The sequence below is a fragment of the Cherax quadricarinatus genome, chromosome 27, assembly GCF_038502225.1.
Source record: "Cherax quadricarinatus isolate ZL_2023a chromosome 27, ASM3850222v1, whole genome shotgun sequence".
Classification (NCBI taxonomy): Eukaryota; Metazoa; Arthropoda; class Malacostraca; order Decapoda; family Parastacidae; genus Cherax; species Cherax quadricarinatus.
Genome location: NC_091318.1, coordinates 19,749,860 through 19,771,399, shown reverse-complemented (window position 1 = coordinate 19,771,399; position 21,540 = coordinate 19,749,860). Strand labels below are relative to the sequence as shown.

At 39.8% G+C, this 21,540-nt stretch overlaps 1 protein-coding gene across 1 annotated transcript in view; it reads left to right on the top strand.

Annotated features, from left to right (window-relative positions):
* The window catches only part of LOC128691184 (p21-activated protein kinase-interacting protein 1-like), a 51,172-nt gene that overhangs the window by 13,201 nt on the left and 16,431 nt on the right, over positions 1–21,540 (top strand). Inside the window, exons 3-5 of the mRNA XM_070089082.1 lie at positions 1,067–1,161; positions 4,578–4,731; positions 7,998–8,143. Of these exons, the coding sequence (XP_069945183.1) occupies positions 1,067–1,161; positions 4,578–4,731; positions 7,998–8,143 (395 nt within the window). The remainder of the gene's footprint in view (positions 1–1,066; positions 1,162–4,577; positions 4,732–7,997; positions 8,144–21,540) is intronic.

Sequence of the window (21,540 nt, the reverse complement as noted above, 5' to 3'; positions counted from 1 at the left end):
CTCTCGCGAAGTTAGCGGTCTCATCGATGTTTACGCATCAGTGATTTTGCCCACTTTGAGCCCTATTTTCGGCCAATTCCAGTGTACTAGTCAACAAAAATCATAACTATTTCGCTAGAACTCCATTTTTTCTATCGAATGAGTACAAGAAACCACCCATTTACCGATTTCAACTATCCAATACACGTACAGTGGTCATAATTTAGCAATTTTGCCAATTTCACACAAATTTCAAAAGATGCCAATTTCCAAATAAGGTCCAGAATAAACAAGAAAGACATTCCTGGCACTAAAATAATATTTCCTCTGTTCACTAGTCACGTCCCCACGCCCCTCTTACATTCTTTTGCTTTCCACTTTGAATTTTTATTCTCACAAAAAATAGATGATTTACTGTTATGCAGAGTACTGCATTAGTGTAGAATTGGTATAAATAATATTGGCACACTTGCGAAAGAATATCAGAATCACCAGTTGACGTGTATTGGACGCTTAGCATGATTTGTTTACTTTTGAACTTTGGCAAAAATCGAACATTTCTGCTACTTTGAGCTCAATTTCAAGGTACTTTTCATTGTAAAACCAGTCAAAATCATCTCAATTTCTGTAATGTGTCTTCCATTCTATAAAATGAGACCAAGAAAACTAGAATACAACAATAAATACCATACGAAAATACAGTGCAAATTCGTTTTAAACCAAAAACACGGTCATAGTTTTTTTCTCATTACGCACTGTGTGCTGCAGGATTTTTTTTTATACTGCGCACACTGACCACATAGACCCATTCTTTCATATGTAGGCCTACCAGCTTTCTCTCACTAGATTTGAGGGCGCTAGAATTTAGGTGTACTAGTACGTCGAAAACCCTAGTGCATAAGCCGTACTAGTACATGTCCGAAACCCTGAAAGGGTTAAACTGTGTATGATGTACAATGCCTATTAGTACTGTGAGAGCTACTATTTCTAAACATCAGTCATATCACTAAGGTTTTAATTTTAATTTCAAAATAATTTTTTGCTTTATATTCACAGTTTCTCTGCTAATTCCAGTGTTTTTCTTCAGGAACAATCACAGACTTGGTATTCCATGGGTCACAGTACTTATTCTCTACAGCTGAGGATGGAAATATTTGTATTTTTAGTAGAGGAAAATGGGAGGTAAGGATCAGCATTTTTCGTTGTACTGTAGGACCTTGAGTTACGAACTTAATTTGTTCCAGAAGGCTGTTCAAGAGCCAATACCGAATGAATTTGTTCCCATAAGGAATATTAGTAAATTAGATTATTCCGTTTCAGACCCCAAAAAATACACTTACATAATTGTTCAAGTTGGGAGCTGTTCAAAACTCGAGGTACCATTGTATATTTTATCATCATTTGCATTTTAACCCTTTCAGGGTCCGTGCTGTAGATCTACGGCTTTACGTTCAGGGCCCAAACTGTAGATCTACGCCATGAGCTCAGCTCACTCTGATAAGCTGTGAGTGGTAAATTTGGGCCTATATATGAGAGAATACATCTACGTGGTATGTGCACCACATAAAACAAATCCTGCAGCACACAGTGTATAATGAGAGAAAAAAACTGAGACCATGATTTTCGATTAAAACAGCGACTTTGCAGTGTTTTTTTGTATGTTTTTTATAGTTGTATTTGCGATTTCTTGGTCTCATTTGATAGAATAGAAGACATATTACAGAAATAGAGATGATTTTGATTGGTTTTAGCACTGGAAATGGCTTGAAACTGAGCTCAAAGTAGCGGAAATGTTAAATTTTTGCTGATGTTGAAGAATAAACAAACGACCTCACACGTCTAATACGCACCAGCTGGTGGGTCAAATATACATTCACAAATGTGGTGATGATATTTATACAATATTGCATAACAGTAAATCTTCTATTTTTTGGTTTGAATAAAAATTCATTATGTGAATAAAAAATAAAAATGGAATTCATTTGTAAAGCCTCAAAATGTAACTGATGAACAGAGGAAATGTTAGTTTAGTGCCAGGAATACCTACATTGTTTATTCTGAACCCTATTTTGAAACTGAAATATTTTGAACTTTGTGTTAAATTGGCCAAATTACCAATTTCCGATCACTTTATTTTGTAGTTGAAACAGTTGACTTGGCGATTTCTTGTGCTCAATCGATAGAATAAAAGTAATACTAGTGAAATAGCTAAGAATTTGGTCGACTGGAATAATGTAATTGGCCTAAAATGGGAGTCAAAATCGGCAAAATCTCCGATTCGTAAATATTGCTGACACATCAAAATTCGCGAGAGCATAATTTCATCAATTTTCCATCAAATTTCGTACTTTTTGTTTTATTACCTTCAGAAAAAGATTCTCTACCATTTCATAAGGAAAAAATAACAAAAAACTTTTTTTTTAAATTCTTGGACCCTGGTGCGCACTTTGAAATTTGGCCTCTGGACCCTGAAAGGGTTAAAACCTATACTCCCATGGAGCATAAAGTGAAATTGCATAAAGACTTACAAATTCCACATTGCTTCATTGACTTTTGCCAAAAAATATGAACTCTGGTAATTAAACCTGTTGTAGTGCTTTCTTGTCATAAATCAGTTTAGAGCAAAATTTAGTGAGACAGTTAAAATACACGTGGGGCAGGAGATGGGTTATTGCATAAATTAATGTATATCACATACAGCAAATTACTAGTAAAACCAGGGTCACCCAATGTAAGCAAATTTGCATAGAGTGAAACTGCTTAAAGAAAAGGAAACATTTACTTTAGTGGTACCATAGTCTGGGTTGTCCAAGCCAATTTATTATCAGAGATGATTGTGAGTGATTCTTTTAGGCTGTCACTATTGATGCATACACCTACAAAAAAAAAAAAATTTCTCTCTTGTGTCTCACCTATATTTGAACACACAAATACATAGTCTATAATTACTGCATTGATTCAGGACTATCATATATTTACAATATGAAGTGCATAGGGACTTAGCAGCATTATTATTTGGTTGATGTGCCTTTTTTTTTCTCTCTACTCTGCTTTTTTTGCACATTTACAATATTTTAAACCATAATTTGCTTGCAATTGTCTAATTTTGTGATACACTGCCATAAATAGGAAATTCTGTTGAAAAGTAGAAGAAGTTGGTGGAGCCAGTGAAATTGACCTGCTCTTAATGACTTTCTGGAAAAAAATATTCTGGATTAACAATGTTCCATGGTATATTTATGTATGTACACTGTAGTCACAGTGCACAACATCTGTCCATGTCCTCCCAGTCCACTTAAATATTGAACCAGGTAAATGCATCATTGCCACTCTCTTGCCAGTACTCTTGGAGGTGATCAGATAATGCCATCCTCTTAGGCGCAGAGTCTAATGTCCAAATACACCAGACATGGTTTTTGTACCGATACCACTGATGATGACAGTTATGAGTTAATGATGGATTCCTAACTACTTACTAACCATAGTCTAAAAATTATTACAAGACCAGGAAAGTTACATGACAACGACCCATGTATCCACCTCTTAGACCTCACAGAATGACATAATAGATGATGTCACTCCTAGAAGCTTTCCCATTGGTCTGGCATGGATAATGAATCCCCCAGCATTTTTCTTGATTCCATGGCACCATAAATACCTTGCTTTTAGGGGTGTAGATACATACCTCTCCGTGATAAAGAACTAAAATATCTTTAGTGAAGTGTACAGGTGACGTGCAGCTTTAATGACACTCTTGTAGTTGATAAACTTGAAACCTAACAAACTAAACCAATCAAAATTAGATATGACAAAGCTATTCACTGTCAGTCAGTTGAAAGTTGAGAGGCAGGACAAAATTATATGATGCCACCCCTCCCTCCCTCACTAAAACTGATAAATAACTCCATGATTTATCTTGTTCATTGCATATTTGTTTTACAGCAGTTCATATTTTCTAATGGAACAAACCCTCTCCATAGCTACAAATACAGACTAGTTTCATGTATTTCTGAATAGGTATGTACTGGCTCCATATATGAGCCAGAACTGCACTGCATTATCTGAATGTGACCTTACCAATGATACATAGAGTTAATGTACCAGTTCCACAAATGGGTTCAAGCACCATGAATATGGATTATCTTTATTGTTCATGGGAATGTGAAATAGTCTTGGATGTTCATCACTAAAGTTTTAATACAGTATTTTTGAATCGTGCTTTAAATTTTAAGGATCTTGCTTATGATAGGTTCTATCTTATTTCATAATTATCATAATGTCAAGCTTTTGACTAATAATATGTTCTAAATAACCATGAGGAACATTCCAAATTATTTCCCTTATAATATTGTCTAGGGTTGAGCTGTCAAGGAAGTGACTGACAGTTTGTGACTCATTAAAGCCTTTGAGGCTGCCTCTTCACTGCAAATTTCTGAATGATTCCTACAGATTTAGTGCTTTTTCTTAATCAAATAATGTTACTAATAGTATGCTACCCATTACTGCCTCCACACCTCTGTCCTGATGCACATCACTTGAAGACAAAAAAAATTGTATAGGCATAGTTTCTTGCAAAATATTATGTTAATTTTTTGCAGTGTGAAAAGACTTTGAAGGCTCATGTTGGAGGAGTGACGAGCTTTGCAGTTCATCCCACAGGAAAACTAGCTTTGTCAGTTGGCAAAGACAAGAGCCTTCGCACATGGAATCTTATCAAGGGAAGGAGAGCTTTTATCACAAACCTCAAAACAGGTTGGTTCCTATGTTTTCCATACATACACAGAGAGAGCTATTAATTCAGCAAAAAGTGGACACTTAGAAATTGCCAAGTGAAATACTATACATGTATATGTATATATATACAGTGGACCCTCGCATAGCGACCTTAATCCGTGCAAGAGGGCTGATTGTTATGCGAAATGTTCGGTATGCGAATGAATTTTCCCCATAAGAAATAATGGAAATCAAATTAATCCGTGCAAGACACCCAAAAGTATAAAAAAAAAATTTTACCACATGAAATATACATTTTCCTACACACAAAGAGAAGGATACATGCACAATAGTAGAGTAGTACATGCACAGTATATATTGTGCATGTACTACTCTACTAAATGAAGAATAAATGACACTTACCTTTATTGAAGATGCAGCAATGACTGATGAGACACTGTGTCCTGGGAGTGCCTTTTCCTCCTGAGTACTGTAGGTCCTGTTTGGCATTTTCTTCCAGAACAGGCCTTATCACACTGTGTATGCCACTACGATTCTTAAATCTCTCAAACCAACCTTTGCTGGCTTTAAATTCACCAATATGAGCACTAGTTCCAGGCATTTTCCCCTGTTCACCTGGGTGTTAGTCGACTGGTGTGGGTTGCATCCTGGGAGACAAGATTAAGGACCCCAATGGAAATAAGTTAGACAGTCTTCGATGACACTGACTTTTTTGGGTTATCCTGGGTGGAAAATCCTCTGGGGTTAATTGTTTCTTGGTATTCTCAATAAGCCACACCAACAACGGTGCTACAGCAGCAGCAGCAGCTGACGGTGGTACAGCAGCAGCAGCAGCTGACGGTGGTACAGCAGCAACAGACGATGCTACAGCAGCAACAGACGATGCTACAGCAGCAGCAGACGATGCTACAGCAGCAGCAGACGATGTTACAGCAGCAGCAGACGATGCTACAGCAGCAACAGACGATGCTACAGCAGCAACAGACGATGCTACAGCAGCAGCAGACGATGCTACAGCAGCACCAGACAATGCTACAGCAGCAGCAGACGATGCTACAGCAGCAGCAGCAGCTGACGGTGGTACAACAGCAGCAGCAGCTGACAGTGCAGCAGCAGCTGACGGTGGTACAGCAGCAGCTGTACCACCAATAGTAGCGATGGTTGATTGGGGTTTATTATACAACCTGGCCAGCTCGGAGACACGCACTCCACTTTCATACTTATCGATGATCTTTTTCTTCATCTCTATAGTAATTCTCACCCTTATTGCTGTAGGGTTGGCACTAGAAGCTTTCTTGGGGCCCATGGTCACTTATTTTCCAGAAAAAAATCACCAAAAACACTGTAATAATATGAAATGTTCCAATAGTATGCTTGGATGTTACCGCGGAGGCTGGCTGGTAAACAATGCCACCGGCGGAACATGTGAGCGTGGCTCAGGCCGCACATTGGACACGTCTCGGACGAAGGGCGGTGAGCGGGTTTTTGGGTGGTATGCGAGGCAAAATTTTTGCGAAAAAAGCGAGCGGTATGCGGATTGTACAGTATGCGATGCGTGCGGTATGCGGGGGTCCACAGTATATATATATATTAAGACTAATTGGGGGAATACATTTTTAAGAACAACTAAACTTTACATGATTTGACAAAAACACATACTATAATTTATACATTTTATTCAGAAGCTAATTGTTTGAACATTATATTAAAAAAAAAAAGAGTAAAATTTTATGGGGACCTGCTGGTTAAGAATTTGACTAGTTTGTCTTGTATGCAATTATAATATGTCTTATATTGGGAGAATTATGATAGAGAAGGCCACAGTTTTTTAAAGAAATGAATAACCAAAACTGCAGTACTAAATATTTTCACATCTGGTTAGAAATATTTAAAAAGCAATGCGCTATAGCATTAATAATGGGAAGCATTTGCAAACCAAGGTGCTATATACTTGTTTTGTTCTCATAAAATTGTTGTAAAAATTTGTTCTTCAGGGAACTAATCATACACATTACATGGATAGCCCATATATCCATGACATCTTTCACTTAAAACTAATAAATTTCAGTTGACATTATATGGGTCTTAACCAGTTATAAATTTTAATTTTCAATGACAAGACTTGCTAATAAATATGGTAAAAAGGCTTGTGTAAAAAAAACTTTTATTTACAAATGTTTTACCTTACAGGGACTTATTATTATTTTTTTTATTGGCACACTGGCCAGTTCCCACCAAGGCAAGGTGGCCCGAAAAAGAAAAACTTTCACCATCATTCACTCCATCACTGTCTTGCCAGAAGGGTGCTTTACACTACAGTTTTTAAACTGCAACATTAACACCCCTCCTTCAGAGTGCAGGCACTGTACTTCCCATCTCCAGGACTCAAGTCCGGCCTGCCGGTTTCCCTGAATCCCTTCACAAATGTTACTTTGCTCACACTCCAACAGCATGTTAAGTGTTAAAAACCATTTGTCTCCATTCACTCCTATCAAATACACTCACGCATGCCCACTGGAAGCCCAAGCCCCTCGCACACAAAACCTCCTTTACCCCCCTCCCTCCAACCTTTCCTAGGCCGACCCCTACCCTGCCTTCCTTCCACTCTTGAAGTCATTCTGTTTCGCTCCATTCTCTCTACATGTCCGAACCACCTCAACAACCCTTCCTCAGCCCTCTGGACAACAGTTTTGGCAATCCCGCACCTCCTCCTAACTTCTAAACTACGAATTCTCTGCATTATTCACACCACACATTGCCCTCAGACATGACATCTCCACTGCCTCCAGCCTTCTCCTCGCTGCAACATTCATCACCCATGCTTCACACCCATATAAGAGCGTTGGCAAAATTATACTATCATACATTCCCCTCTTTGCCTCCAGGGATAAAGTTCTTTGTCTTCACAGACTCCTAAGTGCACTGCTCACCCTTTTCCCCTCATCAATTCTATGATTCACCTCATCTTTCATAGACCCATCCGCTGACACGTCCACTTCCAAATATCTGAATACATTCACCTCCTCCATACTCTCTCCCTCCAATCTGATATCCAATCTTTCATCACCTAATCTTTTTGTTATCCTCATCACCTTACTCTTTCCTGTATTCACTTTTAATTTTCTTCTTTTACACACCCTACCAAATTCATCCACCAACCTCTGTAACTTCTCTTCAGAATCTCCCAAGAGCACAGTGTCATCAGCAAAGAGCAAATGTGACAACTCCCACTTTGTGTGACAAATGTATACTGTATCTATAAATATGCATTTTCTTTTCTATAGTTGCTGACAGTGTCCACTGGTCTCCACCTGGCACACACTACCTTGTAGTGAAGGGAAGTTGTGTTGATGTGTATGAAGTGTCCTTGGGACAAGTGGTCCATTCTGTGGACTTCAAGGAAAAAGTCACATCATTAATATTTATCATGGTAGGTTTTGCAAGGGTTAGTTAATCATGATATTTAATGTTTTGTCTTTATTAAATTTTTTGATTGATTTGCTTCATATTTTGAGGATGTGTCATTCCATTGATTTAAAACATATAAGACTTATGTGGCAGATGTTGCAAGTTTATGGAATAGGTGGTAAGTTACTAAATGCTGTAAAGAGCTTTTATGAGGATAGTGAGGCTCAGGTTAGGGTGTGTAGAAGAGAGGGAGACTACTTCCCGGTAAAAGTAGGTCTTAGACAGGGATGTGTAATGTCACCATGGTTGTTTAATATATTTATAGATGGGGTTGTAAAAGAAGTAAATGCTAGGGTGTTCGGGAGAGGGGTGGGATTAAATTATGGGGAATCAAATTCAAAATGGGAATTGACACAGTTACTTTTTGCTGATGATACTGTGCTTATGGGAGATTCTAAAGAAAAATTGCAAAGGTTAGTGGATGAGTTTGAGAATGTGTGTAAAGGTAGAAAGTTGAAAGTGAACATAGAAAAGAGTAAGGTGATGAGGGTATCAAATGATTTAGATAAAGAAAAATTGGATATCAAATTGGGGAGGAGGAGTATGGAAGAAGTGAATGTTTTCAGATACTTGGGAGTTGACGTGTCGGCGCATGGATTTATGAAGGATGAGGTTAATCATAGAATTGATGAGGGAAAAAAGGTGAGTGGTGCGTTGAGGTATATGTGGAGTCAAAAAACGTTATCTATGGAGGCAAAGAAGGGAATGTATGAAAGTATAGTAGTACCAACACTCTTATATGGATGTGAAGCTTGGGTGGTAAATGCAGCAGCGAGGAGACGGTTGGAGGCAGTGGAGATGTCCTGTCTAAGGGCAATGTGTGGTGTAAATATTATGCAGAAAATTCGGAGTGTGGAAATTAGGAGAAGGTGTGGAGTTAATAAAAGCATTAGTCAGAGGGCAGAAGAGGGGTTGTTGAGGTGGTTTGGTCATTTAGAGAGAATGGATCAAAGTAGAATAACATGGAAAGCATATAAATCTATAGGGGAAGGAAAGAGGGGTAGGGGTCGTCCTCGAAAGGGTTGGAAAGAGGGGGTAAAGGAGGTTTTGTGGGCGAGGGGCTTGGACTTCCAGCAAGCGTGCATGAGCGTGTTAGATAGGAGTGAATGGAGACGAATGATACTTGGGACCTGACGATCTGTTGGAGTGTGAGCAGGGTAATATTTAGTGAAGGGATTCAGGGAAACCGGTTATTTTCTTATAGTCGGACTTGAGTCCTGGAAATGGGAAGTACAATGCCTGCACTTTAAAGGAGGGGTTTGGGATATTGGCAGTTTGGAGGGATATGTTGTGTATCTTTATACGTATATGCTTCTAAACTGTTGTATTCTGAGCACCTCTGCAAAAGCAGTGATAATGTGTGAGTGTGGTGAAAGTGTTGAATGATGATGAAAGTATTTTCTTTTTGGGGATTTTCTTTCTTTTTTGGGTCACCCTGCCTCGGTGGGAGACGACCAACTTGTTGAAAAAAAAAAAAAAATAGACTTATGTTTTGTAGGTAGTAGGTTGGTGGACAGCAACCGCCCAGGGAGGTACTACCGTCCTGCCAAGTGAGTGTAAAACGGAAACCTGTAATTGTTTTACATGATGGTAGGATTGCTGGTGTCTTTTTTCTGTTTGATAAATATGCAAGATTACTTCTACTTACACTTAGGTCACACTACACATACATGTACAAGCATATATATACACACCCTCTGGGTTTTCTTCTATTTTCTTTCTAGTTCTTGTTCTTGTTTATTTCCTCTGATCTCCATGGGGAAGTGGAACAGAATCTTTCCTCCATAAGCCATGTGTGTTGTAAGAGCAAGGGGCTAGGAACCCCTTCTTCTGTATAAATTAAATTTTAAAAGAGAAAGTTTTGTTTTATTTTTGGGCCACCCTGCCTCGGTGGGATACAGCTGGTTTGTTGAAAAAAAAAAGACTTGTGTTTATTACTGAAATGAAGTGGTCATTTGAGAAATCATATTTGCATTTACACTATTGGGGAATGGGGTCTTTGTCTCTACTAATAAGATTAACTACAACAAATTCACTTAATGCATTCCCTAATAATAGATATGTTGGATAGTCTCATTTAAAAGTGCTTGCCTGGATTTTTTTTTTTTATTATTAATAGCTAGTTTTCTGAGCTTTAGGCATTTCACCCTTCAGTCAAAAATTCTTGATGCTGGAGGTGGAATGTATAATGCTTGTGTTTTAAGAAGTTGGGCAGGGATGTTGCAATTGGTGGGTCATCATTAGGTAATCTCGGGTACTTATAATTTTTTTTTTTTTTTTTTTTTCAACAAGTCGGCCGTCTCCCACCGAGGCAGGGTGACCCAAAAAAGAAAGAAAATCCCCAAAAAGAAAATACTTTCATCATCATTCAACACTTTCACCACACTCACACATTATCACTGTTTTTCCAGAGGTGCTCAGAATACAACAGTTTAGAAGCATACGCATATAAAGATACACAACATATTCCTCCAAACTGCCAATATCCCAAACCCCTCCTTTAAAGTGCAGGCACTGTACTTCCCATTTCCAGGACTCAAGTCTGACTATATGAAAATAACCGGTTTCCCTGAATCCCTTCACTAAATATTACCCTGCTCACACTCCAACAGATCGTCAGGTCCCAAGTACCATTCGTCTCCATTCACTCCTATCTAACATGCTCATGCACGCTTGCTGGAAGTCCAAGCCCCTTGCCCACAAAACCTCCTTTACCCCCTCTCTCCAACCCTTTCGAGGACAACCCCTACCCCGCCTTCCTTCCCCTATAGATTTATATGTTTTCCATGTCATTCTGCTTTGATCCATTCTCTCAAAATGACCAAACCACCTCAACAACCCCTCTTCTGCCCTCTGACTAATACTTTTATTAACTCCACACCTTTTCCTAATTTCCACACTCCGAATTTTCTGCATAATGTTTACACCACACATTGCCCTTAAACAGGACATCTCCACTGCCTCCAACCGTCTCCTCGCTGCTGCATTTACCACCCAAGCTTCACACCCATATAAGAGTGTTGGTACTACTATACTTTCATACATTCCCTTCTTTGCCTCCATAGATAACGTTTTTTGACTCCACATATACCTCAACGCACCACTCACCTTTTTTCCCTCATCAGTTCTATGATTAACCTCATCCTTCATAAATCCATCCACTGACACGTCAACTCCCAAGTATCTGAAAACATTCACTTCTTCCATACTCCTCCTCCCCAATTTGATATCCAATTTTTCTTTATCTAAATCATTTGATACCCTCATCACCTTACTCTTTTCTATATTCACTTTCAACTTTCTACCTTTACACACATTCCCAAACTCATCCACTAACCTTTGCAATTTTTCTTTAGAATCTCCCATAAGCACAGTATCATCAGCAAAAAGTAACTGTGTCAATTCCCATTTTGAATTTGATTCCCCAAAATTTAATCCCACCCCTCTCCCGAACACCCTAGCATTTACTTCCTTTACAACCCCATCTATTAAACAACCATGGTGACATTACACATCCCTGTCTAAGACCTACTTTTACCGGGAAGTAGTCTCCCTCTCTTCTACACACCCTAACCTGAGCCTCACTATTCTCATAAAAACTCTTTACAGCATTTAATAACTTACCACCTATTCCATATACAGTGGACCCCCGCATAACGATTTTAATCCGTGCAAGAGGGGTAATTGTTATGCGAAATAATCGGTATGTGAATGAATTTTCCCCATAAGAAATAATGGAAATAAAATTAATCCGTGCAAGACACCCAAAGTATGAAAAAAAATTTTTTTACCACATGCAATATACATTTTCCCACACACAAATAGAAGGATACATGCACAGTAGTAGAGTAGTACATGCACAGTATATATTGTGCATGTACTAGTCTACTAAATGAAGAATAAATGACACTTACCTTTATTGAAGATGCAGCAATGACTGATGAGACACTGTGTCCTGGGAGTGCCTTTTCCTCCTGAGTACTGTAGGTCCTGTTTGGCATTTTCTTCCAGAACAGGCCTTATCACACTGTGTATGCCACTACGATTCTTAAATCTCTCAAACCAACCTTTACTGGCTTTAAATTCACCAATATGAGCACTAGTTCCAGGCATTTTTCCCTGTTCACCTGGGTGTTAGTCGACTTGTGTGGATTGCATCCTGGGAGACAAGATTAAGGACCCCAATGGAAATAAGTTAGACAGTCTTCGATGTTAGTTAGTTTAATATGTTTATTATGCACCCCATACGCATCCTGTGGGCAGTAGTCAAAAGATTACAGAGGTACATAATTGGTCCAGGGACTGGACTCCAAAGTTTTGATAGCTGAGCAAGTTACAGAGGTAATGAACTCACAATTTACAAAGGTAATGAACTCACAATTTACAAAGGTAATGAACTCACAATTTACAAAGGTAATGAACTCCAGGTAAGTCTGGTCACAATCATGACAAGTTACAAAGGTATTTACAGATTACAGAGGTACGTAATGGGTCCAGGGACTGGGCCCCCAAAGTTTTGATAGCTGAACTAGGTACAAAGGTAATGAGCTCACAAGTTACAAAGGTAATGAATTCTGTAGAATGGTTACTTACGTTTATACTTTGGCTACAATCATGAACAAATTATAGAGTAATGAGCAATTCACACTTCCACACCCGGTCACAACTGTAATGAGTTATTGGTGCAAATATTGATTGTTGAGTCACACACACACACACACACACACACACACACACACACACACACACACACACACACACACACACACACACACACACACACACACACACACACACACACACACACACACACACACACACACACACACACACACACACACACACACACACACACACACACACACACACACACACACACACACACACACACACACACACACACACACACACACACACACACACACACACACACACACACACACTTACTTTAGTTTAATATCTTTATGCACCCCATACCCATCCCAGTCTTCGATGACACTGACTTTTTTGGGTTATCCTGGGTGGCAAATCCTCTGGGGTTAATTGTTTCTTGGTATTCTCAATAAGCCACACCAACAAAGGTGCTACAGCAGCAGCAGCAGCTGACGGTGGTACAGCAGCAACAGACGATGCTACAGCAGCAGCAGACGATGCTACAGCAGCAACAGACGATGTTAGAGCAGCAGCAGACGATGCTACAGCAGCAGCAGCAGCTGACGGTGGTACAGCAGCAACAGACGATGCTACAGCAGCAACAGACGATGTTACAGCAGCAGCAGACGATGCTACAGCAGCAGCAGCAGCTGACGGTGGTACAGCAGCAACAGACGACGCTACAGCAGCAACAGACGATGTTACAGCAGCAGCAGACGATGCTACAGCAGCAGCAGCAGCAGCTGACAGTGCAGCAGCAACAGCAGCTGACAGTGCAGCAGCAGCAGCAGCTGTACCACCAATAGTAGCGATGGTTGATTGGGGTTTATTTTACAACCTGGCCAGCTCGGAGACACGCACTCCACTTTCATACTTATCAATGATCTTTTTCTTCATCTCTATTGTAATTCTCACCCTTATTGCTGTAGGGTTGGCACTAGAAGCTTTCTTGGGGCCCATGGTCACTTATTTTCCAGAAAAAGCACCGAAAACACTGTAATAATACGAAATATTCCGATTGTATGCTTGGATGTTACCGCGGAGGCTGGCTGGTAAACAATGCCACCGGCGGAACATGTGAGCGTGGCTCAGGCCGCACATTGGACGCATCTCGGACGAAAATCGGTGAGCGGGTTTTTAAGCGGTATGTGAGGCAAAATTTTGGCGATTAAAGCAAGCGGTATGCGGATTAATCGCTATGTGATGCCATCGGTATGCGGGGGTCCACTGTACTTGCAACATCTGCCACATTGCTCCTCTATCCACTCTATCATATGCCTTTTCTAAATCCATAAATGCAATAAAAACTTCCCTACCTTTATCTAAATACTGTTCCCATATATGCTTCAATGTAAACACTTGATCTACACATCCCCTACCCACTCTGAAACCTCCTTGCTCATCCGCAATCCTACATTCTGTCTTACCTCTAATTCTTTCAATTATAACCCTACCGTACACTTTTCCCGGTATACTCGGTAAACTTATTCCTCTATAATTTTTACAGTCTCTTTTGTCCCCTTTCCCTTTATATAAAGGGACTATACATGCTCTCCGCCAATCCCTAGGTACCTTCTCTTTCATACATTTATTAAACAAAAGTACCAACCACTCCAACACTATATCCCCCCCTGCTTTTAACATTTCTGTGATGATCCCATCAGTTCCAGCTGCTTTACCCCCTTTCATTCTACGTAATGCCTCACGTACCTCCCCCACACTTACATTCTGCTCTTCTTCACTCCTAAAAGATGGTATACCTCCCTGACCAGTGCATGAAATTACTGCCTCTCTTTCTTCCTTAACATTTAAAAGTTCCTCAAAATATTCTCGCCATCTACCTAATACCTCCATCTCCCCATCTACTAACTCCCCTACTCTGTTTTTATCTGACAAATCCATACTTTCCCTAGGCTTTCTTAACTTGTTTAACTCACTCCAAAAATTTTTTCTTATTTTCATTAAAATTTCTTGACAGTGCCTCTCCCACTCTATCATCTGCTCTCCTTTTGCACTCTCTCACCACTCTCTTTACCTTTCTTTTACTCTCCATATACTCTGCTCTTCTTATAACACTTCTGGCTTTGTAAAAACCTCTCATAAGCTACCTTTTTCTCTTTTATCACACCCTTTACTTCATCATTCCACCAATCACTCCTCTTTCCTCCTGCCCCCACCCTCCTATAACCACAAACTTCTGCCCCACATTCTAATATTGCATTTTTAAAACTATTCCAACCCTCTTCAACCCCCCCACTACTCATCTTTGCACTAGCCCACCTTTCTGCCAATAGTCGCTTATATCTCACCCGAACTTCCTCCTCCCTTAGTTTATACACTTTCACCTCCCTCTTACTTGTTGTTGCCACCTTCCTCTTTTCCCATCTACCTCTTACTCTAACTGTAGCTACAACTAAATAATGATCCGATATATCAGTTGCCCCTCTATAAACATGTACATCCTGAAACCTACCCATCAACCTTTTATCCACCAATACATAATCTAATAAACTACTTTCATTACGTGCTACATCATACCTTGTATATTTATTTATCCTCTTTTTCATAAAATATGTATTACTTATTACCAAATCTCTTTCTACACATAGCTCAATTAAAGGCTCCCCATTTACATTTACCCCTGGCACCCCAAATTTACCTACTACTCCCTCTATAACATTTTTACCCACTTTAGCATTGAAATCCCCAACCACCATTACTCTCACACTTGATTCAAAACTCCCCACGCATTCACTCAACATTTCCCAAAATCTCTCTCTCTCCTCTACACTTCTCTTATTAGTAGTATTAGCATATACAGATTTCCCCTCGCTAAATTTACATTGACCATTCCCAGATTTGGTTTTCATGCAGTAACATGAGAAAGACTCATCTGATTCACTTTAAACTTTGAACATTGGTGTGTCTTAGGTTAGGATTGTTGTTAGAGTGTGTAGGTCATTCAGTAAAATAGATGAAAAGATAAGTAATAAAGATATAAATAAGGGGATATTGAGAAAATCTGTGAATAACATGACATATCTTTCATGGATGACTTGACTCCTGTAATAAATCAAATTACATAAATGCCAAAAGGTATTGCCCAAAGGCTTAATTATGGAATGAAACTGAAGGATATAACTGCTAGATAGATTTATCAGGTAAACTATATGTTTCACAGATTTAAATGTATGTAAACAGTGACTTTATGAAAATGTATAAAAATTTAAACACTACATCTTGATTAGGCAGTTTGGAGGGATATGTTATGTATCTTTTTATATGCTGCTAAACTGTCGTTTCTGGGCGCCTCTGCAAAGACAGTGATTTTGTATGAGTGAGGTGAAAGTGTTGAATGATAATGAAAGTATTTTCTTTTTTGGGATTTTCTTTCTTTTTTGGGTCACTCTGCCTCGGTGGGAGATGACCGACGTGTTGAAAAAAAAAATCTTCATTGGGGATGGGGCGATGTAAAAAATTTTACCAATACCATTACTATCAAAATTAGCCGATACCCACTGATACCATCAGAATCTTACAGATGCCCTTCAATACTGATACTAATACAGTGGAACCTCAATACAGGTCTCCCTCAACATTCACGAGGGTTAGGGGATCAAGAGCCTCGCGAATGTTGAAAAATCACGAATGTTTGGTGCCCCAATATATTGTAGGGAAATATAATACAATACTGCTTCCTTAACTTGTCGAACCATGAACAATCATAAAATACAGTGGACCCCCGCATAACGATCACCTCCGAATGCGACCAATTATGTAAGTGTATTTATGTAAGTGCGTTTGTACGTGTATGTTTGGGGCTGTGAAATGGACTAATCTACTTCACAATATTCCTTATGGGAACAAATTCGGTCAGTACTGGCACCTGAACATACTTCTGGAGTGAAAAAATATCGTTAACCGGGGGTCCACTGTACATGAAAACGTCGTAAATTGTACTAAATACATACGTTATGCCTTAATAACATGTATGCTATTAAATACCACTGCCTCCACCACTGCGAGTCCCTACTACCCTCCCTCTGACCCCCCACAACTGGCAGCCAGCCCTCCCACCACTGTGTGGTGAGTGTTTTGTTTGTTCATTATTTGCTATTAAACTACAGTATAAATAATGTCAACCCATTTATGACTGCATATTGGAATGGCTATTCGGACAGGTATTGGAAGGTGACATCATGTGGTTACTCTTGAACACAGCAAAGAATCAAACATTTGTGCTACTGCTACTGCTAATAATAATAATAATAATAGTAGGTTGGTAGACAGCAACCGCCCAGGGAGGTACTACCGTCCTGCCAAGTGAGTGTAAAACGAAAGCCTGTAATTGTTTTACATGATGGTAGGATTGCTGGTGTCCTTTTTTCTGTCTCATGAACATGCAAGATTTCAGGTACGTCTTGCTACTTCTACTTACACTTAGGTCACACTACACATACATGTACAAGCACATATATACACACCCCTCTGGGTTTTCTTCTATTTTCTTTCTAGTTCTTATTCTTGTTTATTTCCTCTTATCTCCATGGGGAAGTGGAACAGAATTCTTCCTCCGTAAGCCATGCGTGTTGTAAGAGGCGACTAAAATGCCGGGAACAAGGGGCTAGTAACCTCTTCTCCTGTATATATTACTAAATGTAAAAGGAGAAACTTTCGTTTTTCCTTTTGGGCCACCCCGCCTCGGTGGGATACAGCCGGTGTGTTGAAAGAAGAAAGAAGTAGGTTGGTAGACAGCAACCACCCAGGGAAGTACTACCGTCCTGCCAGATGACTGTGAAACAGAAACCTGTAACTGTTTTGCATGATGGTAGGATTGCTGGTTTCTTTTTCTGTCTCATAAACACGCTAGATAACAGGGATATCTTGCTACTCCTACTTACACTTTGGTCACACTTCACAGACACACACATGCATATATATATATACATACATCTAGGTTTTTCTCCTTTTTCTAAATAGCTCTTGTTCTTCTTTATTTCTTCTATTGTCCATGGGGAAGTGGAAAAGAATCTTTCCTCCGTAAGCCATGCATGTCGTATGAGGCGACTAAAATGCCGGGAGCAATGGGCTAGTAACCCCTTCTCCTGTAGACATTTACTAAAAAAGAGAAGAAGAAAAACTTTATAAAACTGGGATGCTTGAATGTGCGTGGATGTAGCGCGGATGACAAGAAACAGACGATTGCTGATGTTATGAATGAAAAGAAGTTGGATGTCCTGGCCCTAAGCGAAACAAAGCTGAAGGGGGTAGGGGAGTTTCGGTGGGGGGAAATAAATGGGATTAAATCTGGAGTATCTGAGAGAGTTAGAGCAAAGGAAGGGATAGCAGTAATGTTGAAGGATCAGTTATGGAAGGAGAAAAGAGAATTAGGATTTGTAAATTCAAGAATTATGTGGATTAAAGTAAAGGTTGGATGCGAAAAGTGGGTCATAATAAGCGTGTATGCACCTGGAGAAGAGAGGAATGTAGAGGAGAGAGAGAGATTTTGGGAGATGTTAAGTGAATGTATAGGAGCCTTTGAACCAAGTGAGAGAGTAATTGTGGTAGGGGACCTGAATGCTAAAGTAGGAGAAACTTTTAGAGAGGGTGTGGTAGGTAAGTTTGGGGTGCCAGGTGTAAATGATAATGGGAGCCCTTTGATTGAACTCTGTATAGAAAGGGGTTTAGTTATAGGTAATACATATTTTAAGAAAAAGAGGATAAATAAGTATACAAGATATGATGTAGGGCGAAATGACAGTAGTTTGTTGGATTATGTATTGGTAGATAAAAGACTGTTGAGTAGACTTCAGGATGTACATGTTTATAGAGGGGCCACAGATATATCAGATCACTTTCTATTTGTAGCTACACTGAGAGTAAAAGGTAGATGGGATACAAGGAGAATAGATGCATCAGGGAAGAGAGAGGTGAAGGTTTATAAACTAAAAGAGGAGGCAGTTAGGGTAAGATATAAACAGCTATTGGAGGATAGATGGGCTAATGAGAGCATAGGCAATGGGGTCGAAGAGGTATGGGGTAGGTTTAAAAATGTAGTGTTGGAGTGTTCAGCAGAAGTTTGTGGTTACAGGAAGGTGGATGCGGGAGGGAAGAGGAACGATTGGTGGAATGATGATGTAAAGAGAGTAGTAAGGGAGAAAAATTTAGCATATGAGAAGTTTTTACAAAGTAGAAGTGATGCAAGGAGGGAAGAGTATATGGAGAAAAAGAGAGAGGTTAAGAGAGTGGTGAAGCAATGTAAAAAGAGAGCAAATGAGAGAGTGAGTGAGATGTTATCAACAAATTTTGTTGAAAATAAGAAAAAGTTTTGGAGTGAGATTAACAAGTTAAGGAAGCCTAGAGAAAAAATGGATTTGTCAGTTAAAAATTGGAGAGGAGAGTTATTAAATGAAGAGTTAGAGGTATTGGGAAGATGGAGGGAATATTTCGAGGAATTGTTAAACGTTGATGAAGATAGGGAAGCTGTGATTTCGTGTATAGGGCAAGGAGGAATAACATCTTGTAGGAGTGAGGAAGAGCCAGTTGTGAGTGTGGGGGAAGTTCGTGGGGCAGTAGGTAAAATGAAAGGGGGTAAGGCAGCCGGGATTGATGGGATAAAGATAGAAATGTTAAAAGCAGGTGGGGATATAGTTTTGGAGTGGTTGGTGCAATTATTTAATAAATGTATGGAAGAAGGTAAGGTACCTAGGGATTGGCAGAGAGCATGCATAGTTCCTTTGTATAAAGGCAAAAGGGACAAAAGAGAGTGCAAAAATTATAGGGGAATAAGTCTGTTGAGTATACCTGGTAAAGTGTATGGTAGAGTTATTATTGAAGGAATTAAGAGTAAGATGGAGAATAGGATAGCAGATGAACAAGGAGACTTTAGGAAAGGTAGGGGGTGTGTGGACCAGGTGTTTACAGTGAAACACATAAGTGAACAGTATTTAGATAAGGCTAAAGAGGTCTTTGTGGCATTTATGGATTTGGAAAAGGCGTATGACAGGGTGGATAGGGGGGCAGTGTGGCAGATGTTGCAGGTGTATGGTGTAGGAGGTAGGTTACTGAAAGCAGTGAAGAGTTTTTACGAGGATAGTGAGGCTCAAGGATGTGTGATGTCACCGTGGTTGTTTAATATATTTATAGATGGGGTTGTAAGAGAAGTAAATGCGAGGGTCTTGGCAAGAGGCGTGGAGTTAAAAGATAAAGAATCAAACAAAGTGGGAATTGCCACAGTTGCTCTTTGCTGATGACACTGTGCTCTTGGGAGATTTCTGAAGAGAAGTTGCAGAGATTGGTGGATGAATTTGGTAGGGTGTGCAAAAGAAGAAAATTAAAAGTGAATACAGGAAAGAGTAAGGTTACGAGGATAACAAAAAGATTAGGTGATGAAAGATTGTATATCAGATTGGAGGGAGAGAGTATGGAGGAGGTGAATGTATTCAGATATTTGGGAGTTGACGTGTCAGCGGATGGGTCTATGAAAGATGAGGTGAATCATAGAATTGATGAGGGGAAAAGGGTGAGTGGTGCACTTAGGAGTCTGTGGAGACAAAGAACTTTGTCCTTGGAGGCAAAGAGGGGAATGTGTGAGAGTATAGTTTTACCAACGCTCTTATATGGGTGTGAAGCATGGGTGATGAATGTTGCAGTGAGGAGAAGGCCGGAGGCAGTGGAGATGTCATGTCTGAGGGCAATGTGTGGTGTGAATATAATGCAGAGAATTCGTAGTTTGGAAGTTAGGAGGAGGTGCGGGATTACCAAAACTGTTGTCCAGAGGGCTGAGGAAGGGTTGTTGAGGTGGTTCGGACATGTAGAGAGAATGGAGCGAAACAGAGTGACTTCAAGAGTGTATCAGTCTGTAGTGAAAGGAAGGCGGGGTAGGGGTCGGCCTAGGAAAGGTTGGAGGGAGGGGGTAAAGGAGGTTTTGTGTGCGAGGGGCTTGGACTTCCAGCAGGCATGCTTGAGCATGTTTGATAGGAGTGAATGGAGACAAATGGTTTTTAATACTTGACGTGTTGTTGGAGTGTGAGCAAAGTAACATTTATGAAGGGGTTCAGGGAAACCGGCAGGCCGGACTTGAGTCCTGGAGATGGGAAGTACAGTGCCTGCACTCTGAAGGAGGGGTGTTAATGTTGCAGTTTAAAAACTGTAGTGTAAAGCACCCTTTTGGCTAGACAGTGATGGAGTGAATGATGGTGAAAGTTTTTCTTTTTCGGGCCACCCTGCCTTGGTGGGAATCGGCCGGTGTTAGATAGGAGTGAATGGAGACGAATGGTACTTGGGACCTGACGATCTGTTGGAGTGTGAGCAGGGTAATATTTAGTGAAGGGATTCAGGGAAACCGGTTATTTTCATATAGTCGGACTTGAGTCCTGGAAATGGGAAGTACAATGCCTGCACTTTAAAGGAGGGGTTTGGGATATTGGCAGTTTGGAGGGATATGTTGTGTATCTTTATATGTGTATGCTTCTAGACTGTTGTATTCTGAGCACCTCTGCAAAAACAGTGATAATGTGCGAGTGTGGTGAAAGTGTTGAATGATGATGAAAGTATTTTTTTTTTGGATATTTTCTTTCTTTTTTGGGTCACCCTGCCTCGGTGGGAGACGGCCGACTTGTTGAAAAAAAATATATATATATATTTATTTATTTATTTAATTTTTATTTTGTTTTTTTGTTTTTTCAACAAACCGGCCGTATCCCA